Genomic DNA, 19,260 nt, shown 5'->3' with positions numbered 1-19,260 from the left:
GACTGTACTACCTTTGCAGGAAAGAATGCATCTAATGTATTCATACATACCAATACAAAAACTGCCAGTGCTCTCCACACCATTCTGACCTAATTATTATGTTTGCATTGTTAAGATACCTAGTGGAAAATAATGAACGTCATAGTAAAGGAATGAGTGTCAACATTCATTCTTGGGAAAGTTGAAAGGGATAAAGGCTTCAGGATTGTTTGAAGTACAGAGTTGAAAAACAAATGTTCAAGAAAAAGTCCGGCTAAATTTTATTTATTCTATGGTGTGCTAAAGATTCATTAGACATTCAAATAGATTGTTACTGTTGAGTGGAATATTAACACTGGAAGCTGCCTGTTGCCTGGTTCCAAATGAAAAGCCATAATTCCATTTAGAGAAAATTAAGCAATAGAGTCCAGAATATTTCTCATGTGCCTACAATAAGACTGATTTTAAGGTTTAAGACAATTTGATCTGTATTTTTGTTTATAGTAATCAAGCCAATAGCCTAAATACAAGCAGGCATGCATCTGGACCTGTATTAGTGATTGACAATCCTGTTTTATACAGTTGAAAATCACACAGCACCAGGTTATAGTCCAACAGGTTTATTTGGAAGCACTAGCGTTCAGAGCACTGCTCCTTCAGGTGATTGTGGAGTATAAGATCATAAGACACAAAATTTATAGCAAAAGATTATAGTGTCATGAGACTGAAATTATATATTGAACAAACCTAGATTGTTAAGTCTTCCGTTATTTAGAATGGGTTGCAAATTTCAGTTCATTAATATGCAGATCCCAGACCTTCTTATCAGTCACCTTCGAGATAACTTAAAGGTTTTATAACAAAAGATGACATCTCAGCTCAGATAATGCATTAAAAGGTGGGAGGTCAGAGCTTGCCTGTATCCCCATCTTGAGTCAGACTGGTTCTATTCCCAAAGTGGAATTTACAAAATATTACATGGATTGACTGCCTATAGATTGTGCATCTTTCAAGCAAAATAGAATGGAACTGCAAATGTAATTCCGCAAATACAAACACGTGTGTGTGTGTGTGTGTGTGTGTGTGCGCGCACGCACGTGCATGTACATGAGAGAGATAGACAGACAGAGTGTGAGTGAGTGTGAGCATTTGCATGAGTGTGTGAGTGCATATGAGAGAGTATGTTTGCATGTGTGAAAGCTTGGTTAAAGTGTGTGTGTGTGGGTGTGGTGGAGCATAACCCTGTGAGAGGGTGGGAGTGTGTCATGTATGTGTGGGAGAGGGAGACTGTATGACTGTGTGAAAGAGTGTATATGTGTGCTTGTGTGTGTGTGTGTGTGTGAGAGAGACAGTGTGTGGTGTAGTGGGGTTACCTATAATGTGACATGAACCCAAGATCACGGTTGAGGCCATCCTAATGGGTACCGAACTTGGTTATCAGCCTCTGCTTGGCCACTTTGCGTTGTTGCCTATCCTGAAGTCCACCTTGGAGGATAGTCACCCGAAGATCCGAGGCCAAATGTCCCTGACCACTGAAGTGCTCCCTGACAGGGAGGGAACACCCCTGTCTGTTGATTGGTTGTTGTAGCATCTGCTTGGTCTTGCCAATGTGACTCGCCTCAGGGCATCCTGGCCTGGGGCATATGAGATAGACAACATTGGCTGAGTCACATGAGTACTTGCAGTGTGCAGGATGGGTGGTGTCCCCGTAGGTAATGGTGGTATCAGTGTTGACACTGACACATCTTGCAGTGGTTGCCATGACAGGATTGAAGGTGTTGTGGTTGATGTTGTCCTGAAGGCTGGGCAGTTTGCTGCGAACAATTATCTGTTTAAGATTTGGCAATTGTTTAAAGGCAAGAAATTGTTTAAAGGCAAGAAATGGAGACGTAGGCAAGGTCTTGGCGAGATGTTCATCCTCTTCGATAATGCGTTGGAGGCTGCGAAGAACATAGCATAGTTTCTTGGCTCCCGGGAAGTGGTGGACAACGAAGGGTACCCTTTCGGTTACAACCCATGTCTGTCTCCTGAAGTGATCATTGTAGTTTCTTGCAGTGGCATGCTGTGGCCTGTTGTATACAATAATTCAAGAGTGTTATGCTGTAGGAAGTGCAGGACATCAGCCCTAAATTTAAGATAGCTGTTGAAATTGATTTCATAATGTCTCATTTTTGAATAATTAAATTCCAAAGAAATGTGTAAATTATGTTTCGTGTATAGCTAGTGAAAAATATAAGAATTAGATACAATTTCAAACAGTTCAATGCATAGGTTGTTTCATCATACAGTTGCTGCAACACAGTTTATGTGTACAATTGTGTTGACTAATGAGAGAGTTCAAACATTTGCTTTTTTGTTGCCAAATATCATAGTCAGCTAATCAGGAACATTAATTCACTTCTGTATCTTAAGTAAGTTTAGATATTTGTCACGGTGAGATGATGAACAATTGTTACGTTGTTCTACTTTTAATTTTGCACATTTAGTACATGAAAAGGCTGATTAGTTTGTGTTTATGTTGTACCCGTAGTGAACTAAGGTTTTTAGCTCAAAAATTAACAATGCATAAGATCTAATAAAATTTCATAGCATGCTTTGGAAACTTCTGTTCTGGAAAACTATTCACCAATAGTTTGTATTCTTGGCTGGAATAGAACATAAAAGAAATGTGCAGGAAAATGACCAGAAAACTTAGTACAATCTATTTGGCTTGAAATGTCATTGCAATTCAAAAAGATTAAATCAAGTGTTTTACTTCCCTGTTTATCTACTAGTTGAAGAACAACTATTCCGTTCAGTAGAAGGACAGGCTGCCTCAGATGAAGAGGATGAGAAGTGGACTGAAGATCAGAAGAGTCAGGTGAAAGAACTGAAGAAACTTCTGACCAGGCTTTGTTGCTGTGGGAACGGGTAAGTAGCTCTTTCAGGCAATTGAACGCTGAGTTATTTAGTTGCATTAGGTATCAGATTGCCGACTTATTGTTGAAATTTAACTGGAATTCTTTCTCAGTATCTGTGTAATTATCTTTCTTTTGTTACCTCCAAACACAAATTATGCAATCCTAAATTTTGCTAATTGTCAAATGCTGTAGGTAAGATGCATATATCTACACAATATAGGTTGTTGTGGTTCTGTTCACTGAGCTGGGAATTTGTGTTGCAGACATTTCGTCCCCTGTCTAGGTAACATCCTCAGTACTTGGGAGCCTCCTGTGAAGCGCTTCTGTGATCTTTCCTTCCGGTTGACAACCAGAAGTGGCAGATTCAAACCACTACAAATGCCGAAGGAAAGATCACAGAAGCGCTTCACAGGAGGCTCCCAAGCACTGAGGATGTCACCTAGACAGGGGACGAAACGTCTGCAACACAAATTCCCAACTCGGCGAACAGAACCACAACAACGAGCACCTGAGCTACAAATCTTTTCACAAACTTTGAACAATATAGGTTGGATTTCTGAAACACCTGTTTAAGATAAGAACCGTTTCATTGTGTGATTTAATATAGACAAAGTAATGAATGAAGCTGTGAGTAATTTAAAAATCAATACTAATTGATCCGAATACACAAAGAGAATATAACAGGATATTTTTCACAATTTGTCAGCTGAACATTAAGAATCAAAGAATTAAAACATTTAACCTGAAGATAGAAATTAATGTGATTAAAAACAGTAGAATCTTCATTTCAAAATTGCTAATAAAAATGTTTGTTTTACAAATTTTGACTATGCTTTTGATATCGCTATTTATCAGTCTGGAAGTAGTGTAAAACCAAGACTTTTATTGCAGACCAGGTTTTAGCAACATCTGGATAATTTGTTGATACTACCTACAAAATACCTTGAAAGAAAAATAAGTAAAGCTTGCAAATGATACATATTGATCCAACTTCTATTGTATACCTCAAATCAGAGCTCCAGTATGATCAGTATGTTCAAGTTTGAGAGCAGGTGTTTCAGTTAGTTTAGCATATTATGTCACTTCCTTGAAATATTCAGTGTTGGCAGTAATCTGCTTTGGCTAGACAAGAGACAACATCTAGTGTTAATTACATTTGCCCTTAACTGCCCTTATCTTGTCCTAAAAATTACTGAAAGTATGAGTGGATAATGTAACAGTAAGTGAAGAAATTGAGTATCTGAGGCTTGAGTGGGATAACAATTGCATATCTTAACCAATTAGGTTGAGATATTATGCACGAATCACTGGGTCAAAATCCTGGAATATACTTGGATACTTGAACATACTGATCGTAATACAGTCCTGTTTGAGGTAAACAGTAGAAGTTGGATCAAAATGTGTCATTTGCAAGTTTCATTTATTTTTAAGGTAATTTGTGGAAAGTATCAGGAAGTTGTTAGGATGTTGCTAAATCCTGGAACTCCCTGTATAAAAAGTATCTACAATACATGCAGTGGTTCAGGAGGGCAACTCACCACCATCGTCTCAAGTGTAACTAGTGATAGATAGTAATGCTGGTCCAGCCCACATCTCATTTAAAGCCACATCACTACAAGACCAAAGTACAAGTGCTTATACTGAAGTGAATGAAGAAATGTAACTCGCCAGACACACTCCTGTTTGTTGTTGGTTGGTTTCTGAAGCACCAGTTAGTAATGAGGTGCAAATACATGGAGATAGGCTTCCCATCACCTGCTGACAACATAATTGAACCAGCAACCTGAGGAAGGAGGAGAAGTTAATTGGCCAGATCTGACTTTTGACTTCACGCCTGGTTGGGTTCATCCTCTACCATTTTACTTACTATGGTAGGGATTGGAAATATCCACCCAAGAACAGAGATGGAATTTCAAAATAGAATGCATAAAGTTAATGGCAAATGCGATACAGAGGGGAAAAAAATGGGGAAAAAAGGAAAGAAAGGATTAAGATAAAATGAAAAGAAAAATAATTGAAGTACTAACTTCTTAAAATTTCAAACAGTTAAAATATGAAATTTCACACTTGTAATAGCTTATCATGAATGCTGGAGAGTTTGCTTGACAGTGATAAACAATTGTGTTATTAAAAAAGGTACTTAGACTGAAATGGACAAGATTTGCAATTTAATGACAGCTTTAGAACATGAGCACCAGGAACAAGTATAAGCAATTCAGCTCAAGCCTGATTCCCCCATCTAATACAATCATGGCTGATCTCATTTCAACTCAACTCCACTCTTTTGCCCATAATCCTTCAGGATGTACCTAATTAAAAATCTCTATATCCTCCTTAAGATTTACTCAGTGTCCCAGGATCCACCGCATTCTGGGGTAGTGACCTCCGTAGATTCATGATCATTTGAGAGAAGTAATTTCTCCGCATCTTTGTTTTAAATCTGTTACCCCTTACCCTGAAACTGTGACCACTCATTCTGGATTGTCCCATATGAGGGAACATTCTCTACTTCTGGGTTACCAATTCCATTTAGCATGTCAGATACCTCAATTAGATCTCCTCTCATTCTTTTAAACTCCAGCAAGCATAGGCTTAAACAATTCAATATCTATCCATAAGTCAAACCCTCCATCTCTTGAATAAATCTAATAGACCTCCTCTAAACTTCTTCCAATGCAACTACATCTGTCCCCAAGTAAGGGGACCAAATCTATGTGCAGTACTCCAGGTGCAGTCTTATGGATGCCTTGTGAGTTGCAGCAACACTTCCCTACTTTTATACTCTCTTCCTTTAGCAGTAAATGCGAAAATTCAAGTTGCCTTCCTTATTACCTGGTATACTTCCGTATTAGTTTTCTGTAATTCATCATAAGGACACCCCCATCCCTCTATGCAAAAGCATTCTGAAGTTTCTCTCCATTTAGATAATAGGACAAAATGGATGATTTCACATTATCCATATTAAACTTCATCTGCCAGATTTTGGAGTATTCACCTAATATGTCCATACCAATTTATTAATTTTTAATTTATTCATTGTGACTTAATTTTCCACCTATTTTAGTGTCATCTGTAAATTTGGTTACAGTGCATTCTATTTCTGCATGTCATTAATATAGACTGTAAATAGTTGGGACCAGAGTACTGAACCTATGGCATTGCACTAGTTACGTTTTGCCAATCATAAATACCAATTTTATTCCAATTTTCTGCTTTCTGTTGGTTAACCAATCTTCTATCCAAGCTCATAAATGAACCCTAACTCCATGTGATCTTATCTTTTGTATGGGGACCTTCTCAAATGCCCTCTGGAAGTCCTAGTCCAAGTTACGACAAGTGCAGGATCTCCATGATCCATTTTGCTTGTCACATCTTCAAAGATCTCAAGCAAATTTGTCAAACGTGATTTACCCTTCATAAAACCATGCTGACTGATGGATTGTGTTTTGACTTTCCAAATGTCCAGTTATTACTTACTTAATAATGGATTCTAGCAATTTCCCAATAACATATGAAACTAAAGTTTCTATAGTCTATAGTTTCCTCCTTTCTGCCTCCCTTCCTATTTTGAATAAGGGTATCATGTTAGCATTTTTCCAATCCACCAGCACATTTCCAACATAAAAGAGAATTTTGGGATATTATATCCAATGGATCAGCAATCTCTGCTACCTCTTCCTTTAAGACCGTAGGATATAGTCTTGGAGACTTGTTTGCCTTCAATCTCAGTAGTTGCTCAGTACATTTTCTCTAGTGATGATGATCATTTCAAGTTTCTCCTTTCCTTTGGAGTGCCTGCTACTATTGGGATGATACTAATGTTCTACACCATGAACCTGAAGCAAAATGTTGATTTAGTGACTTTGCTTTTTCTGAGTTCCTTATTATTAGTCTCACCTTTCAAGGGACCAACATTAACTTTAGCCACTCTCTTCCATTTTTTTTAAACTTATAGAAGTGTTTGCTATCTGTGTTTTTTTTTTATTTTGCATGTAGTTTTCTTTCATAATTTACCTTTTTTTATTACTCTTTTAGTAAACTTTTGTTGATCATTCTTCCAGTTTCCCAGTCGTCCAGCAATATGATATGCCTTAGTTTTTGTCTTAAAATATCTTTAACTTCATTGCCTGGCCATGGTTGATTTTTTTCACTCTTACAATCTTTCTTCTTTTCTGGAATATATTACAGTTGGGAGCAATTGAGTGTCTCCTTAAGCATCTGCCACTGCTCAACTGTCCTACCTTTTAGTCTTCCCAACCAGACAACTGGAGCCAGATCTGTCCTCATGCCTATTTAATTTCCTTTCTTTAATGCCAGAACATTAATGTGAAATTCTAGCGTGCTATGATCCCTCTTCCCTAGAGAATCATGTACTATGAGATTGCTTAGTGTGTATTACTAAATCACTATGACGGATGACACCAAAATTGGTAGTATAGTAGACAGTGAAGAAGGTTATCTAAGATTACAAAGAGATCTTAATCAGTTGGGTCAATGGGCTGAAGAGAGGCAGATGCAGTTTAATTTGGATAAATGTGAGCGATTGTATTTTGGTAAAACAAACGAGGGCAGAACTTATACAATTAAAAGAAGGGCTTTGTGTAGTAGTGTAGAGCAGAGACCTAGGGGTTCAGGTCCATAATTGTTTTGAAGTTTGCATCACATATAGGTAGAGGGGTTAAGAAAACATTTAGCAAGCTAGCTTTCATTGCTCAGACCTTTCAGTATCAGAGTTGGGATGTTATGTTGAGGCTATACAGGACTTTGGTGAGATCTTTTCAGGAGTACTGTCACCCTGTTATAGAAAAGGGTACTATTAAGCTGGAGAGGATTCAGAAGAGATTTACCAGGATGTTGCTGGGAATGGAGGGTGAGTTATAATGAAAGGGTGGATAGGCTGGAGCAATAGAGGTTGAGGGTATATAGAGGTTTATAATATGATGAGCGATAAGGACAAGGTGAATGGCAGGTTTCCTTTCCCTAGGGTGGGGGATTTCAAAAGTAGAAGACATTTTTAAAATGAGAGGAGAAAGATTTTAAAAAGACAGGAAGGAGGTTTTTTTAAAAAACAAACAAACAGACAGAGTGGTTCATGTATGGAACGAACTTTGAGGAAGTGGTGGATGTGGGTATGGTTACCACATTTAAAAGACATTTAGATAAATACATGAGTAAGAAATGTTTGGAAGGTTACAGGCCATGCATAGGCAGGTGGGACCAGTTTAGTTTGGGATTATGGTCATCATTGAACTGAAGGATCTGTTTCTGTACTGTACGACTCTTTGAATCTATGACAGTATTACACAACTACAACAGCATCACACCGTTCAATGCATTTCAATTGTTGGTGCCACATGGTTCTGTCAGGGTAAGTGGGAGTGTTGCATTTCAAAGGCCAACTTTTGGATTCCCGCATTTAAACTGTTCTACCTTGCAGTTGCGATTGTACTAACATATAAACAGCAGCTACAGTGTTATTTTGTATTATTATGCAGACAACCTTTCACTTTGTAATTAACAGTTTTCAATGTGTGTGCATGCACGACACTTGTCTTATCATAATTTGATTCATGTGTTGTATTTTCACAGTTGTGATGATAAGACTATTAAAAAGCTACTGTCAGAATTTGGGAACATAAGGAGTGATGAAAGCAATAGCGCAATTCTAGAACTGGTTGAGAAAGTGGCAAAATTAAAGGAGCAACTGGAATTAAAGGAATATAAAACCCAGCAAATGGAGACAAGCATGGATCAGGTAAAAGAAAAATCTGAACAGTGCAATGCTTTTATTTAATGTCCACTAAAAGTACATTAATGGGAAAGTCATGAAAAAGACTTGGTAAATATTTAGAAACATATGGTGCAATGATGTAAATTGTGTCAAGTGCACCATTTTCATATTGTGGAAGGATATCCACGTTTTTGATTACCAATATTTTCAGGGTGAACCCCCACAGCCCTAGTTCTTCCACCCCTATTTTGCCAAGCCCTGGAATTCGACCTCACGGTTGCCAAACCCTAGCACCATTCCCCATTGCCACTTGGCCAGTCCCCAAATGCAGTTAAACCCTATTGTGGGAATTCCTAAATAGCTCTAATTGGTGCATTTTGCACACTTTATTGCGCATTCTTAACTTAAGATATGAAAGGGAATAAAAATTAAATATCCATATAAATGTGTATTGTACTCATGTACAGTTTCATTCAATAGTAAGTGAATTATAACGTTAAATCCCCAAAGCATAGAATGGAATTTCTGATTCACTCATGTAGCCGTTGTTGTCCCCTAAAACTGTCAAGCATCCTTGTTATAAAGCAGTGAATCCTCTGATCTACTGTGTCATTTTTGTTTTAATTTAAAAATCAGATTTTGTTTTCTCTCATTTGCACTTTTCAGCTGAAAGGGTCCTTACTGTGTGAATTACAGCGGAAAGTGGATGAGACAGATCTGCTTCAGATGGAGCTGCAAATGTTAGAGACAGAGAGAGTGCGACTGTCACTAATTGAAGAAAAGCTGATGGATGTATTACAGCTCTTGCAGCAGCTACGTGACCTTGTAAGAGAATGATGCTCTGACAATTTTCAGTAATTTACTGCAATAGTCTCCCGTAACAAGGAGAAGCTCATTTCCAATTGCACATTAGCCGTGATTGATAGTTTTTAATAACGTCTAAACTTCAGAAGAGGCCTAGATTGAAATGCCTATATAGAAGTAAATGCAGTGGAAGGTTATTAAGAGCAATTTTAAAGATGCTTGAAAGCCAAAATGTTAGAGTACCTGCATTTGCATTTCACAATGTAATCAATAAGATGTTATTTATTTTATCTAGAATGTGTCAAGGAGATCTCTAGGAAAAATCTTGCTCAGCACTTTGGAGTCCTGCAGTAATCCTCAACATGGTGAGTTGACAATTTATTTTCCGTTCAAGCTCCATGCATACCAATAAGTTAAATGAGTATGCAGTTGAGTTATCGGATGTGACATAAAGATCAAAGTAATGAATGGGTAGAATTTTTACTGACCTGTCCCATAGGAAATAAGTCAATCAGAAAATCAAGGATAACCCATCATTTAAGATTCTGTCAGATGCTTTTTTATTTTAATGATGTTGGTTATTAATTCCCCACCCATAGGCTCAACCTGATTAAAACCTGGGCCTTTAGGCAGGTGGGAAGCCAGTCTATGAAGAAGGGCTTATGCCTGAAACGTCGATTCTCCTGCTTCTTGGATGCCGCCTGACCTGCTGCACTTTTCCAGCAACACATTTTTCAGCTCTGATCTCCAGCATCTGCAGTCCTCACTTTCTCCTAGCCAGTCTATGTCGTTAGAATCTGGATTAGTGGCGCTGGAAGAGCACAGCAGTTCAGGCAGCATCTGAGGAGCAGTAAAATCAACGTTTCGGGCAAAAGCCCTTAATCAGGAATAAAGGCAGAGAGCCTGAAGCGTGGAGAGATAAACTAAAGGAGGGTGGGGGTGGGGAGAAAGTAGCATAGAGTACAATTTGTGAATGGGGATGGGGATGAAGGTGATAGGTCAGGGAGGAGGGTGGAGTGGATAGGTGGAAAAGAAGATAGGCAGGTAGGACAAGTCATGGGGACAGTGCTGAGCTGGAAGTTTGGAACTAGGGTGAGGTGGGGGAAGGGGAAATGAGGAAATTGTTGAAGTCCACATTGATGCCCTGGGGTTGAAGTGTTCCGAGGCAGAAGATGAGGCGTTCTTCCTCCAGGACTCTGGTGGTGAGGGAGCGGCAGTGAAGGAAGCCCAGGACCTCCATGTCCTCAGCAGAGTGGGAGGGGGAGTTGAAATGTTGGGCCACGGGGCAGTGTGGTTGAATGGTGCGGGTGTCCCGGAGATGTTCCCTAAAGCGCTCTGCTAGGAGGCATCCAGTCTCCCCAATGTAGAGGAGACCGCATCGGGTGCAACGGATATAATAAATGATATTAGTGGATGTGCAGGTAAAACTTTGATGGATGTGGAAGGCTCCTTTAGGGCCTTGGATGGAGGTGAGGGAGGAGGTGTGGGCGCAGGTTTTGCAGTTCCTGCGGTTGCAGGGGAAGGTGCCAGGATGGGAGGTGGGAGGGGGTCGGGGCGTGGACCTGACCTGAGTCACGGAGGGAACGGTCTTTGTGGAAAGTGAAAATAGGTGGGGAGGGAAATATATACCTGGTGGTGAGGTCTTTTTGGAGGTGACGGAAATCTTGGCAGATGATTTGGTTTATGCGAAGGTTGGTAGGGTGGAAGTTGAGCACCAGGGGCGTTCTGTCCTTGTTAGGGTTGGGGGTGAGGTCTGAGGGCAGAGGTACGGGATGTGGACCAGATGTGTTGGAGGGCATCTTTAACCACGTGGGAAGGGAAATTACGGTCTCTAAAGGAGGAGGCCATCTGGTGTGTTCTGTGGTGGAACTGGTCCTCCTGGGAGCAGATACGGTAGAGGCGGAGGAATTGGGAATACAGGATGGTATTTTTCCAAGAGGAAGAGTGGGAAGAGGTGTAATCCAGGGAGCTGTGGGAGTCGATGGGTTTGTAAAAAATGTCAGTGTCAAGTCGGTCGTCAGTAATGGAGATGGAGAGGTCCAGGAAGCGAAGGGAGGTGTCAGAGATGGTCCAGGTAAATTTAAGATCAGGGTGGAATGTGTTGGTGAAGTTGATGAATTGCTCAACCTCCTCACGGCAGCACAAGATGGCGCCAATGCAGTCATCAATGCAGCGGGGGAAGAGGTGGAGAGTGGTGCCGGTGTAACTATGGAAGATGGACTGTTCTGCGTAGCCAACAAAGAGACAGGCATAGCTGGGGCCCATACGTGTGCACATGGCTACCCCTTTGGTCTGGAGGAAGTGGGAGGATTCAAAGGAGAAATTGTTAAGGGTGAGGACCAGTTCGGCCAAACGAATGAGAGTGTCGGTGGAAGGGTACTGTTGGGGACGTCGGGAGAGGAAAAAACAGAGGGCTTGGAGGCCCTGGTCATGGCGGATGGAGGTGTAGAGGGATTGGATATCCATGGTGAAGATGAGGCGTTGGGGGCCGAGGAAACGGAAGTCTTGGAGGAGGTGGAGGGTGTGGGTAGTGTCTCGAACGTATGTAGGGAGTTCCTGGACTAGGAGATATAGGACAGTATCGAGGTAGGTTGAGATGAGTTCAGTGGGGCAGGAGCATGCTGAGACAATGGGTCGGCCAGGGTGGTCAGGCTTGTGGAGCTTGGGAAGGAGGTAGAACTGGGCAGTGCGGGGTTCCCGGACTATGAGATTGGAAGCTGAGTGTGGGAGATCTCCTGAGGTGATGAGATTCCTTACTGGGAAGACAGCCAACAGAAGGGAGGATCAACCTGCCAGAGTTGAGTTGATCAGAAGTGGGGAACGTCCGGAGGGTTTAAGAGATGTGTCAGAATTACAAGTAGGGAGAGGTTGAACAGGCTGGGGCTGTTTTCCCTGGAGCACCAGAGGCTGAGGGGTGGCCTTATAGAGATTTACAAAATTATGAGGAGCATGGATAGGATAAATAGACAAAGTCTTTTCACTGGGGTGTGGGAGTCCAGAACTAGAGGGCATAGGGTTAGGGTGAGATGGAAAAGATATAAAAGAGACCTAAGGGGCAACGTTTTCATGCAGAGGGTGGTACGTGTATGGAATGAGCTGCCAGAGAATGTGGTGGAGGCTGGTACAATTGCAACATTTAAGAGGTATTTGGATGGGTATATGAATAGAAAGGGTTTGGAGGGATATGGGCTGAGTGCTAGCAGGTGGGACTAGATTGGGTTGGGATGTCCGGTTGGCGTGGACAAGTTGGACTGAAGGGTAGCAAAGAGTACAATAGGTGAATGGTTGTGGGGATGGAGGTGATAGGTCAGAGGGAAGGGTGGAGCAGAGAGGTGGGAAGGGAGACTGACAGGTACGACAGGTCATGAGGACAATGCTGAGCTGGAAGGTTGGAACTGGGGTAAAAGGTGGGGGGAGGGGAAATGAGGAATCTAGTGAAATCCACATTGATGCCCTGGGGTTGAAGTGTTCCGAGGCGGAAGATGAAGCATTCTTACTCCAGGTGTCGGGTGGTGAGGGAGTGGCGGTGAAGGAGATCCAGGACCTGCATGTCCTCAGCAGAGGGAGAAGGGGAGTTGACATGTTGGGCCACAGGGTGGTGGGGTTGATTGGTGTGGGTGTCCCAGACATGTTCCCTGAAGCACTTTGCGAGGAGGCGTCCAATCACCCCAGTGTACAGGAGACTGCATCAGGAGTAATGGATACAACAAATGACATTGGTAGATGAGCAGGGGAAACTCGTGAACCCAGCAGCACTCGGGTGGAGGATGTAGGGAATTAACCAGAGACCAGTGGTGTGGGATGTGAGGGATGGGTGTAATTAAGGCCCGGTGGTAGCAGGAGAGGAAAACTACTTCTTGGTAGGAGTTTGAACACAGTGTGCTGTGGTCCCAATCGAAGAGAAATCACAGATTGGCACCTGTATCCAAGGATGTGGTGCTGGAGAACCACAGCGGGTCAGTTAGCATCCGAGGAGCAGACGATTTGCTGTTTCGGGCATAAGCCCTCCATTCTAATACCTGTATGCTGTAAGGGTGAAAGCAGTAACCTGATAAATCTGCAGATTCTCACCTTTAAAATGATGCCAGGTTAGCCAACAGCAGTGAAAGATCTAAAGCAGAATGGCAATGACACTCATACCTGCATTATCATTATGTAAAACTGCCATTTACCTCCTTAGGTTGAGTTACATCCCAAAGTTGGAGTTAACGCTGGGAAAATGACACGTTGAAAATAGGCTTGGTTCCATAGAATCCCTACAGTGTGGAAACAGGCCATTTGGCTCAACATGTCCCCAATGACCCTCTGAAGAATTATCCACCCAGACCCATTCCCCTGACTGATGCACCTAACCTATACATCCCTGAACACTATAGGTGAATTGGTCATGCTAAATTGCCCAACCTGTACATCTTCGGAGTGTGGGAGGAAACCGGAGCACCTGGAAGAAACTCACACAGACACAGGCAGAACACGCAAACTCCACATAGACAGTCACCCGAACCCAGATCTCTGGCGCTGAGACAGCAGTGCTAACCAATGAGCCCCAGTGCTGGCTTGGGAAATGATTTTCTGAAAATGGTCTAATGACATTACCAAATGAGTAATCTGGAGGTGAGGACTAAAAATCAGCAGTTCAAATGCCACCATAACATCTTGGAAAACTAAATCCAGTTAATTAATAAATTCAGAACAACAAGCCAGAATTAATAATTGTTACAACTTAACTGTTAGATCATTGTGAAAACCTTTTGGTTTACTAAATCATTTTGGGAAGGAAATCTGTTGTCTTGACCAAACCTGGCCTATATGTGACCACAACAATGTGATTAATTCTTACTTATCTACTGAAAAATCCTAGAACCCATTCCCTAACAGTATTGTTTATGTACCTACACTAAATAAATTGCACTGGTTCAAGGGTAATGTGCTGGGCAACAAATGCTGTTCTTGTCAGTGATGCTCACATTCCATGAACAATTTGAGGAAAAAAAATGGTACATTCATTTTCAGGAAATTTGAAGACCATAGAGAGGGTCCAGAAATGATTTACTATAAGCTTAGCAAAGAAAAAAGCCTGGAACTCCCTCCCTAACAGCATTGTTGGTATCTCTACAACAAGTGGACAGCAGCAGTTCAAGAAGACAGCTGACCACCAACTTCACGCAGAAACTAAGGATGGGCAAAATGTTGGCCCAGCCAGTGACACCGCATTCCATAAATGAATTTTTTTGAAAACAAAATGTGGTTTTTCAGTTTTGAGGAGTGACTGAAGCATTTAGTGTCAATCTCCTTGGAGCACAGGATACAAGGACATGTGGCAGAGTTGTTAAAATCATGAAGGATTTAGATATCATAAATATTGTAGGGAAAATTATTCCTAGTGATAGAAAAGCCTGTCACCAGAGAACACAAACTTAACTGTCAAAGAACCTGAGGTGACATGAGGAAACATTTTTCGGCACAAGTACTGGAATTTTTTCAGAAGACAGGTAGTCATGTTTCCAGTCCTGAAAGCAAACCTTTGCGCCATGCTGAGGGCAGTGGGACACAGGGAGGCATTTTACTGGTAATGTACAATGAAAAGACTAAGTAATTAAGAAGATCTGCTCCTCTTCTAGAGATAGTGGCCTAATCAGCCTGCTGGAACTTTGCACCCTCAAAACTTTTCACTAATGGAGTTGGATACAGCTGAGACTGCAGAGGGAAGAGGGCAGCCCAATATTGAGATGCTCCCAATTCAAATATGATTGTTTTCTCAACATGCCAAGTCCAGGCGGGTCTCAGAGATTTGAGCACTGCAACCTCAGGTGACAGCATCTAACATGGGGGTGCCCATTATTGCAGGGAGGCCCATTGTAGTCCATAAAGCAGCCAGAAAAGTGATTCTTGGGAATCCACTGGGAGACACCAGGCTTTAACAAACAGTCTCACCACATGATGGCAGCACTTCACAACACAGCTAAAATGCCTGTAAGGTGAGAGGAGACTGATACTAGGCCACTTAATTGGCTGCATTGTGGGTATCCATGTTGCTGAGGGTCCTGCCAGTGATAATAACGTTGGAGTCTCCTCTCAACACCATCAACCTACTGTAAGTGAGGCCTCCTAGCCCGTCTCCAGAGAGCTAGTAAATTCCAGCACACAAACTATTTGTGCTCTGGAAGCATTACCTGAAAGGGTGGAAGTCATTCCATAGTAACATACAAAGGATAATTGAATAAATACTTGGAGAAAATGAGTACAGCATTTTGAAGAAGGAGCAGCGATATGAGATTGATGGGCAGTTGTACCAAACAACCAGCACAGGCATGGCAGACTGAATGGCCTCCTTTTGTGCTTTGTGATTCCATGATCCTAGAATGTATACCATACAACAGTAAAAGGAGAGACTTTTGTTCTGCAGCACAACATCTATGGAAGATTAATGGATTTTATGTCTTGCATTCCAGGATTACTTCAAGTACATAAACAGCTGCAGAACTATTCAGTCAGACAGGATGTTATGTAATGGCATTTTTAAAAAAGTATTCAGGTTAACATAAAGCAGATTTTACTGAGATTGTCATTCATAGTTTTGACTAGTAGGTCAACAACATTCCCATTCTTTGTCCTCCATTGCTAGTTTATCCAGTTTAATTGTAAAACAGCCATAACATGTCATTGTATTCTTTAAACTTCCTTTTAATATATTTCAGTGTATTTTTTTTCTGGCACTGGTCTTGCCACATCTGCACCTTATTTAGGCTCCACAATCCATACATTATCATCTCCAGTCCCTGAGACAAAGACTACTTCTTAGCTTCTGCCAAAAAAAAAGTGTTCTTGAAACATTCCTTAAGAAGTGTGGAAGATTGACTGCTCAGGACAAATGAGTTTGGAAACTCAGATTGAAGGAAATCCTGGATACAAGCTCAACCAACTAATTTTTAGCTTCCTCTATGTCTTTCTCTGCTCATTTTGTCATTTTAGTGCCACATCATCTTGCTTTTCAAATCTTGAATTTTCATGATGTGGAGGAGCCAGTGTTGGACTGGGGTGGACAAAGTTAAAAATCACACAACACCAAGGTACTGCCTCTTCATCAAGTGGTTGTGGAACAGGACATAACACACACAAAGACACTGTAAGCCTTTTTGCTATAAATTTCATGTGTCTTATGGTCCTGCTCCACAACTACCTGAAGAGGCAGCACCTCGAAAGCTAGTGCTTCCAAATAAACCTGTTGGATTATAACCTGGTGGTGTGATTTTTTAAAGTTTGAATTTTCATGTAATAATTTGCCTAGCAGAGTGAAATAACTGCTCAGACGTTGGTATCCTATCACCAAGTCACCCTCATTTACTTGTGCACAGCACACTGGCTGTGACCAGCCAGCTGGGAGTCAGTCCCGTGAACTGAGGAGATTCTAAATCCTGTGTTTTTTTTTCCCATTCAATATTGTACAAATTGACAATACACATGACACACTAACAGTAAAAAAAACTACAAAGAAACGAGGTCTCGAAACAAATGCCTCAAGACCCCTATAACTAACAGAAAAAGCAGTACACAGAACCAAGATAAACCACATCACAATCCTCCAAATAAAAACACAGCCGAAAAACAGCACATTAAGGGAAGCCCGCACACCAGCACACCCAGCGAAATTAACTCTCCCCAGAGATACACAAGATGCAATGTACATATGGAAACACGATTCAATTACAACCTACAAGGTACAGTGCAAACACAATGTACACATAAGGATACAGTGCAAACCACAAGGGGCAGAGTCCATGCATGATGCAGAGTCCCATAGTCCCATAGTCTGACATCTGACCCAAATGGGAACCTGCTTCAGTCAGCAGGGTTTGCTCCCTCACTTTGCCACAATCTGTACCCGGAGGCCTAGCCCCCATACAACGAATCGACCTACTCAGTGAGGTTGGGCCCACCACAGCGGTTCAGTGCATGCCTAGTAATCGAGGTAGGGCAGGTAAGAAGTTCAGACCCAACAGCTGACTATGGAAGAAAGGATAAGTCTCACCACCAAATTGCTTCTTCCACTCCCACACCTCCTCTAAAATAATCATATTACTGGTTGCAACTAGCCAGCTGAAAAGCCAGCTTCCCAAGGCAAAGAAATAAAACCAGCAGTGCCACTGTCTGTAGCCAACCATCCCCTGTTTAATTTGTTTCCCTCACCAAGTCACCCTTTGTTTACATGTGCACAGTACACTGCCTGTGGCCAGCCAATTCTAAGTCAGTCCCCTGAACTGAAGGGATTCTAAGTCTCTTTTTTAAAATATTTTATTAAATAGTAAAAAAAATACACAGTTCACAATAAACAGAAAACAGCAGTTCACAAAAAAAAAACACTATGTACAGAGGAAAGTACAGCAAAGCCAAACCCCCAAACTCCACCGTTCAACCAGTTTTCAGGGAGATGAGGGCAATCCTCAAATCCCACTTCCATTTATCACAAAGGTAACAGTAACAAACACAAACAAGACATTGCAATCAAATGAGAAACAGTGTATAGAACACAGACCCAATATAGCTATATATATATAAAAAAAAGACATCGGACACCTGTCTGCACCACATACTGATCAGACTGTCCTTGGCTAGCCTTCCTGCCTTTGGCCATCCTGCGTACTGACTGACCCTCCCCAGGCCTGCTTTCCTCCAGGCTGGTTATCAACCACCCAGCTCCCAGTCACCCTGTGTACAGATCAGATTACCCCTGGCAGCTTTCCTACAGGCTGGTTGTTGGCCTTCCAGTCTCCGACCGCCCTGCGTGCTGACTGACCCTCCCCAACCCACTTTCCTCCAGGACGGACACATGCCACTGGCTCCTGGCCACCCCGTGTACTAACCAAACCACCCCCAACCTGCTTTCCTTACAGCACCCGGCCACCCTGCATACTGACCGATCCTCTTGCCTGGTCCATAGCTTTCCTATGGACTAGCCATCAACAGCCTGGTTCCCAGCCTCCCTGCCTACGGGCTGCCATCAGCTGCCTGGCTCAGCCTCCCTACGTACTGACTGGCCTGCCCTTTACCAGCTTTTCTGTAAGCACACTATCAGTTGCCTGGTTCTGCCCAACCCACGTACTGACAAGCTCCTCCCAGCCCACTTTCCTCCAGGCTGGTCATCAACCCTCTGACCCCCACCAGCTCACATACTGGCTTCCCCTCCCTTGACCAGCTTTCAAACGGGCACATTACTAGCTGCCTAGTCCTCAGCCACCCTGCGTACTAACAGACACCCCAGCCCGCTTTCCCCCCACGTTGGTCATTGACCCTCCAGCTCCCAGTTGCCTCACCTACTGACTGGCCCACTCTGGCCCACACTCAAAGACAATTAATTACAAAACCCACATACATTAACAGAATTCACAAAATCCTCACAATACAGAGTCCAGTATCAAGGCAGAGGTCACACCTGAAGACAGAGTCCACACCCGAAGGCAGCAAATGCACACCCCGCAGCACACACACAGGTGTTCAGTCTCTTTAGAGGCCTGGCCCATCCATAGAGAACCAGGCCCACTCACAGGAACACAGTACATTGTGAAGCTGCAGTTAACACACGGGTGTTAGGTCCACTCCAAGGCAGAGTCCACAGCACACACAGGTGTTCAGTCTCTTGGTCCATCCAAAGCACCAGACCCTCTTACAGGAACACATTACATTGTAAAGGCACAGTTAACTCACAGGGATTGGGTCCACTCCAGGATGCAGCAAAATTGCTCACCTCCCAGTACACACACAGAGGCGTTCAGTCTTTACAGAGGCCTAGTCAACCTCAAAGGGCCAGGCCTACTCATACAGGACCAGCTCATCTGGAAAGATTATATT

General features: G+C 42.3%; 1 protein-coding gene across 1 annotated transcript in view; it reads left to right on the top strand.

Moving 5' to 3' along the window:
- efcc1 (EF-hand and coiled-coil domain containing 1) overlaps nucleotides 1–19,260 on the top strand; it is an 88,667-nt gene that overhangs the window by 63,502 nt on the left and 5,905 nt on the right. Inside the window, exons 3-6 of the mRNA XM_060835152.1 lie at nucleotides 2,754–2,889; nucleotides 8,469–8,634; nucleotides 9,277–9,435; nucleotides 9,710–9,779. Coding sequence (XP_060691135.1) covers nucleotides 2,754–2,889; nucleotides 8,469–8,634; nucleotides 9,277–9,435; nucleotides 9,710–9,779 — 531 coding nt within the window. The remainder of the gene's footprint in view (nucleotides 1–2,753; nucleotides 2,890–8,468; nucleotides 8,635–9,276; nucleotides 9,436–9,709; nucleotides 9,780–19,260) is intronic.

The sequence above is a fragment of the Hemiscyllium ocellatum genome, chromosome 14 (genome assembly GCF_020745735.1).
Source record: "Hemiscyllium ocellatum isolate sHemOce1 chromosome 14, sHemOce1.pat.X.cur, whole genome shotgun sequence".
Lineage (NCBI taxonomy): Eukaryota > Metazoa > Chordata > Chondrichthyes > Orectolobiformes > Hemiscylliidae > Hemiscyllium > Hemiscyllium ocellatum.
The sequence above is the reverse complement of the archived record's forward strand: the minus strand, read 5'-3'. Positions and strand labels throughout refer to the sequence as shown.